General features: G+C 38.3%; 1 protein-coding gene across 1 annotated transcript; it reads right to left on the bottom strand.

Moving 5' to 3' along the window:
• Nucleotides 1-6348: 6348 nt before the first annotated feature.
• Nucleotides 6349-7293, bottom strand: LOC129402356 (olfactory receptor 14J1-like). The gene has a single exon (XM_055128585.1). It carries the CDS (start codon nucleotides 7282-7284, stop codon nucleotides 6349-6351), a length of 936 nt encoding a protein of 311 aa, XP_054984560.1. The 5' UTR covers nucleotides 7285-7293.
• Nucleotides 7294-7508: the final 215 nt, after the last annotated feature.

Below are 7508 nucleotides of genomic sequence, written 5' to 3'. Positions count from 1 at the left end.
GGGGGACTGGAGACTGTCATCCAGGGACGTGGTGGTGATGATGAGCATGTTGCCAGCTAAAGCCAACAAGTAGAGAACGAGGAACAGACAAGCATAGAAGATTTGTAGCTCAGGATTGGCAGAAAACCCCATGAGGAGAAACCCAGTCCTGGTGAAATTTGTCATACTTCTGCAGCTGGCTGTAAGACACAATAAACAATCTCAAATACATTCATTTTTAATAACATCAATGAAGAACCTGGATATGTAGTGAAAAACTTCTTCATTCTAAATAGGCATTTTATGTAGTGATAACGAAATTGACACATTTACATTGTCTTTGCGAGGAATGAACACTGAGTATGAATATTATTTATTTATTTGTTTTTGTTTTTTGGGTCACACTATGCAATGCACAGAGGTTACTCCTGGCTCTGCACTCAGGAATCACCCCTGGCGGTGCTCAGGGGACCATATGTGATGCTGGGAATCAAACCCAGATTAGCCGCGTGCAAGTCAAACACTCTACCCGCTGTGCTATCACTCCAGCCCCTGACTATGAAGATTATTAATATTAAAATTTCTATTTTGATTAAAAACAGAAAAAATGAATAAAAGTGTCAGTTATAGATTACAGCAGTGAAGTGTATGCTTTCAAGTACCCATAATGGTTTTCTACTTTTGTTTTTGTTTTTGTTTGGTTTTAGACCACTCTCAGTGAGGCTGGGGGCCATTCCCAGTTCAGTCTCTGGATTTCTCAGAATCAGCTGTGAAAGTTCAAAGTGTGGGATTCTGAATGCAAAGCATGCTCTTGTCCCCAGATGGTTTGATTCCTTGCATCAGGCAGTTTCTGAGCATCACTAGTGAGCACTGGAGGTCCTTGAGCACTGCATACTAATCCCTTCCTCCTCAGCATGGCAGGAACCTGGGGCCACCTTAGTCTTGGGCAGAGCTCTGAACTGCCAGCTTGCTTAGCAGAAAATCAAGGGATTGACCCAGGGGTCGCCTGAACACATTTTCGGTAGTTTCTACCCTTCCTCAATGAAAACACAAATATTCACATGGAAATATTGTGTAGGTATAGAGCTGAGAGTTTGCCTTCATGGACCTGGTTAGGTCCTTCATGGACCAGATTAGGACCAGATTAGGTCATTATTAGATCCTGGGTACCACATGCCTCCTCTAAAAGCATTGCTGATTCTGAGGTCCATGAACACTTCTTGGGGAAGGTTTAGTTGCTCCCTGGTATGGAGGACCCAAAAACACTGCACCCTCACACCGTAGAATTAACACCTATTGATAAGGATGGAAGTGATCATTTTACTCCACAAAATGTTTCTGCAGTGGAAGGAGTTTCTCCTCCCATTTTAATTAAAATATTTATGTATTTTTGCTTAAAATTCTCAAGTAAACAGAAGACTCTTTTTATATCCTTAAATCTGTCTCTTGTTTGCGTTCCATTTCACAATACAGCCTGCTGTCTACAACCTAAGGAAAGTCACCAGAGCACAGCTAGGAATGTCTTACCTCATCATAGGGACAACCTGTCGGTTCCAGAAGCTGTCACCTGGCTGAAAGTCCTATCTCTGCCACTCAGTTCCTTCAATAAAATGCAGTATGTGGAAAGCCAAACACGCGTCCCTTTGAGTCTTTTGGCCATTTGGGGTTAGGTGGAAAGTGCTTTTGTCGGCAGCTGAGACCCTGGGTGCTCTGGGTATTGGCAATTCTGTGCAACACCCTGGGGTCCAAACTTGCAATTCTATTGGGTTTTCTTGTAACACACTTTTTCTCTTGGAGTGATTTTAATGATCAAACGTAGTTACTGGAAGCATAGCTTTGTGCTTATTGATCACATCATAAATACGTTATAGATTGTGTTTTGATTATAGAATATTCTACAAGACAAATTAATTTCTTTAATTAATTTTATTAACTATATCACAATTTAATTTATAATTGGATCTTGGGACAATAGTCAGGCTTTTACTTTCCTTTTAAAAAATGAGATTAAATATGAATAAATTCTTGCCAATTAAACAAGGATATTTTATGGTTTTATTATATTTCATATTTAGATTTTGTAACATGGTTATAGTACTATTAAAGTTTAAGCACTATGTACCAATTTACTGCCCCTCACCAACGTACAAAATCGAAGTATCCTAGATCCTCCAGTGTCCCTATGTGACCTGTAATCTGCCTTTTTTTTCTCCATCTCTTCCCCACTTCCTGATAATCTGAGTTCTGTAAATCAAGGCCTTGTGTTTCTTATGTTCCTTCCCACCCAATATTATTCTACAATCTTGACCTATCTTTCTGCATACCACAGAGAAGTGAGATCATCTGTTTTGTCATTTACCCTCTAACTTATTTCTTATATACTTTCCAATAATATCAGCATTGAAGCTAATTGTGTGATTTCATTTTTTTCTAACATCTACACAGTATTGCATTATCTATATAATAACTTCTGTATCCATTCTTCTGTTACTGGACATTTGGGTTGTTTCTAAGTCCTGGCTATTGCACTAATCATTGCTATAAAACAGTTGTGCTTCATTGTTATGCTAATAGGGAGTTTTTTGTTGTTGGGGTGGGTAGATGTTGAGAAGCTGAATTGCTGAATCATATTGGAGGTCTATATTTACTCCTTTGAGAAATATTCATAATACTTTCCATAGACACTGAAACTACCCAAGCAGCAGTGAATGAGGGTTCCTGTTTTCCAACACCGGTTAATCCAAAATTTTGAAATATATAGCACTGTCACACAGGTGACATGTTATCTCACTGTTATTTATTTAGTCATTTATTTTTAATTTTTTTGCATTTCCGTGATATCAGAAGACTATGAGCACTTCTTCATGTCTGTGGGTCATCTGTATGACGTTTTCAGGGAAATGTCTGTTCATATTTTTCACCTTTTTTATGAGATTTTTGTTACTTTTAATCTTTAGCATTTTGATAGCATAATACAACACAATGGATATTAGTCTTTAACTGAATTATTTGTGCAAATATTTTCTCATATAGTAAAGGGTGTCTTTTAATTTTAACCAGTGCTGTGTTTTGGCCATTGAAACCGTTTTTAATTTGATGTAGTTCATTGATTTATGATTATTTTACTTATTTTTGCTATCATTTTTGAATAATTGATGAGTGTTTGGGGTCCATATGCTGGACAGCATTGGATATATGTATCTGATTGATATTTAATGAATTTTGTTCTAATACCATGTTCTTTTATTATAGTTAATTACAAAAGATTGAAAGATTAAAATTAGGCACAAAACAAAAATGTTTCCTTTGTCTGCAATCAGTATATTTTCAGATCCATTTCACAACATTTAGACAAAAAAAATAAGTCATTGAGATCAAAATGTTAAGAAGGCAAAGAGAATACCACTATTCACATGTAACATCATAATATACATAAAACAAATTAGAACACATTGTGAAAGGGAAAAAAGTTAAAAAATTTAAATATATGGATAAATGTCTAATATTAAGTCTACAAAGTCAAGAATGTACTTCAGAAGACAAAGTACTCACATTTCATAATATCAAACATTTAAACAGAATATCAACTCATCGAAAAATAAAATTATCTCTTACAGGCTATACCTCCACAGGTAACCTCTACTAGATGACCAAATATTTTAGTGTTGCACTTTTCACAGGTTGAGAGATTGGACCTGGAACATTGTAAGCCTGAGACTACACTATCAACAATCGTTGGTTCTCCAAAAAATAAACTAATAAAATAAAATCCTCTTTCTCTCTGGCTTTCCAGATTATATGTCATTTAAATATTTATTCCTTATGAAAATCCTGAGTAACCCAGTCATCTGAAGAGGCAAAGCAAATGGTGTATGGGACATTCTCAGGGAAAGTTTTGCATGTCGAAATGGATCCCAGGGGGATTGATAGAAAGTTATGGAGCTCTGAATGACTAGTGGTGTTACAATCAAAGCAAGCTCATCAATTCTGGATATGGTGTTGTCCAAAAATCAGTGAAATAAGGAAAATTAACTGTGAATGTTCTGTTTTCCATCATCACTACATAAATTATTTGGGAAACAGACTTCAGTTGATTTCTTAAGCATAGAGAAATATGCATTATTTTCACATCTGATTGTATAGAATAATAATTAAAATATTCACAAATTGTTTTCTGTAGCCCCAAGTATGGTTACTTTAGTTTTCCAGGTTGCACATATATAATAGGGTTTCATCAACTGTGTGTTCTAAAAATGTGAGCACATGCCATGTGTGTTTGGTAGTCAGGAGCCACTTCCTCCCCTCAGGTGGCTGCCCAGGCAGGATGCATGAAGGAGGGAACAGGGCCACCAGGGTGGTTGGTGATCAGTCGCTGTTATTCCAACCTTCGTCCCATTCCAGATGTACCAATGCCTTATTCCAGTCTCACACTTCCCATCCAGTTTCACTCTTTCCACCTGGTTTCACTGTGTCCATCCAGTTTCACTCTCCCCCTGCCAGTCTTAACTCTGCCCCCAGTTCCCGTCTGCCAGCATTAGGTAAGAGCCAAAACATCCAAGGTTTCAGGTAGCATTTACACATAGGTGAGCTCGCACAATCCCCATATGTAAATCCTTCCTTCCAGGGAAGCTTCTTCTAAGACAAAGATCTCATCCTGCTAGAAGATCTGCCCAAGGGTGGAATTCCACCTAGGGGCATATTTCTCCTTTCCTTAGTTCATATCCACTTATACAGTCATCTCTTAATTTACTTTTTAGTTAATATTAGTTATTTTGTATGGAAATATTAAGAGATATTAAGCTTAAAGGATGGCTTTCCTGGGAACATGGGGTCATCTCGCTATATATCCAGAGTATAGTCCTTAGGCCAGATTAATCGTTCCTAACCCCATCAGGGTCCTAATTCAGTCCATTGCTTTTTGGGTCATGACAGTGTTTGTCCACATCTGTGCTCTTAACTCATAAGACTATGGCACTTGGCCTGTCCCTTTTTGATGCCAGGGTGGCTTAAAGCTTGCCCTGGGTCCATCCAATCCATCCCTCAGGGATTTTTTTGGGGGGGGCTTTTCTTTTTTTTTTTTGGCTTTTTGGGGCACACCTAGCTATGGTCAGAGGTTGCTCCTGGCTCTGCACTCAGGAATAACTCCTGGTGGTGCTCAAGGGACCATATGGCATGCCGGAATTGAACTCAAGTCCAGAGCGTGCACAGCAAACACCCTACCAACTGTACTGTTGCTTCAGCCCCAGGAACCTTCTTTCCAGGTGTTAAGAACTAAGGACAACTGAGGCTTAAGTCAAGTAAATATGACAGATAGCCAGGAGTAAACATTACTGGGAGTTAATTAATTCACAATTTACAAAAGCATAGCATTATCTGTCTCCCTGTGTCTATACTATACAAAGGGAATATTGCTCTAAAGTAAGCTATGCAAAGGACATAAAAGAAAGAGAAAGCAGTATTTCATTGCATATACAAGAACCAGAGTTCTAGAAGAACCTGTAGTGATAGCACAGTGGGTAGGGCATTTGCCTTGCATGCGGCTGACCCGGGTTCGATTCCTATCATCCATATGGTCCCCAGAGCACATCCAGGAGTGATTTTGAGTGCAGAGCCAGGAGTAACCTCTGTGCATCTCAGCGTGTAACACCCCCTCCAAGAAAAGGTAAACACAGAGCAAATCGATAAACAATGGAATGACAATGCTACAGTATTATTATGTATTCATTATAAATAATGAAATACAATATATTTGAATATTTTATAGGCGGTTATATCAGATGCTCTTATGAATTACAATGTTATATAAACATTTCTTCCCCAAATTTGCAAATTAATCCATTTCATCTGAAGAAGCAAGTGAGTGGAAAAATAAAACTTACACAAAGACTGCAGTATATCTGACTAGATATAGACAGTGATGACTGAACACAGCTGAAGTATCGATGGCCAAAGATACTAAGAATTACGACGTTTTTTATTAATTCTTATATTATACATATAGTATGTCATTTTAAAGAAATGACCAATGGCACTAATGTATAAACAAATGAGCATTTTATCCCATACATATGGTTTTTTCCATCATCATCACATAAAATGATTAGGAAAAGAACTTAAGTTGACATCTTCTACATTATGAAACTGACATTATTTTCACACCTGGCATGTGTAGTAAGATTTAAGATATTCACAAAAGAAATTTTTAAGTAGTACATATGTCGTGCTAGGTCTAAGTAATTTCATAACTCAAGAAGCAAAAAGAAATAGTTGGGTAAATCAAAAAAGATTTGCAATTTAAATTTTTGCTTGATTAAAACTCAGTATATCTTGCATTTGTCTCACAACTGAGAATAAAAAGAATTATGTGTCTCAACAAAAGAAATATGCTACTTTTCTTTGAAAAACCTTGCTTATAGCCAACTTGATAGCTTTATTTCGCAGGCTATAGATCACTGGATTGAATGTTGGGGGAACAACTGTATAAAGAATAGTAAGAAAAATGTCTAAAGGAGTTGGAGAGTCTGAATGAGGCTTGAAATACTCAAAGGTACATGTAGAAAGAAACAATATGACGACAGCGAGGTGGGGGAGGCAGGTGGAAAAGGCCTTGGCTCTGCCCTCCGCAGATGGCATCCTCAGCACAGAGGAGAATATGTGCACGTAGGAGAACCCAATAAACAGGAAACAAAGAAGTGACAGGAAAGCCAGGAAGGCAGTGACACCAACCTCACCCAGATACTCATTGGAGCAGGAGAGTCTCAGGAGCTGGGGGATGTCACAGAAGAACTGGTGAATGACACGGGGACCACAGAAGTGGATGGAGAAAGTAGCTGCCGTATTCATGACTCCAGAGATGGCCCCACTCACCCAGACACAGGTGACTCCATGGACACAGGTTCTGACATCCATGATGACATCATAGTGCAGGGGAAGGCAGATGGCCACGTAGCGGTCATAGGACATCACCGTGAGCATGGCCGTCTCGGCAACAGCACAGAGGGTGAAAGCAAAGCACTGCACGATGCATTCCCAGAGGGAAATATTCCCACTGTGCTTGAAAGAGTTGTAAATAAATCTCGGCACAGTCACGGAAATGTAGCAGAGATCCAGAAGGGAGAGATGCTTCAGGAAGAAATACATGGGGGACTGGAGACTGTCATCCAGGGACGTGGTGCTGATGATGAGCATGTTGCCAGCTAAAGCCAACAAGTAGAGAAGGAGAAACATACAAGCGTAGAAGATTTCTAGCTCAGGCTTGGCAGAAAACCCCATGAGAAGAAACCCACTCATGGTGAAATTTGTCATACTTCTGCTGTTGACTGTAAGACACGATAGATAATCTTAAATACATTCACTTTAAATAACATCATTGAAGAAGCTGAATATGTAGTGAAAAACTACTTCATTCTAAATAGGCATGTTATGCAGTGGTAACCATACTGACAAATTTACTTGTCTTTGTGAAGGAATGAACACTGACTATGAAGATTATTAATGTTAAAATTTCTATTTTGATTAAAAACAGAAAA

The sequence above is a fragment of the Sorex araneus genome, chromosome 2, assembly GCF_027595985.1.
Source record: "Sorex araneus isolate mSorAra2 chromosome 2, mSorAra2.pri, whole genome shotgun sequence".
Taxonomy (NCBI): Eukaryota; Metazoa; Chordata; class Mammalia; order Eulipotyphla; family Soricidae; genus Sorex; species Sorex araneus.
This window is presented reverse-complemented; position numbering and strand designations above follow the sequence as displayed.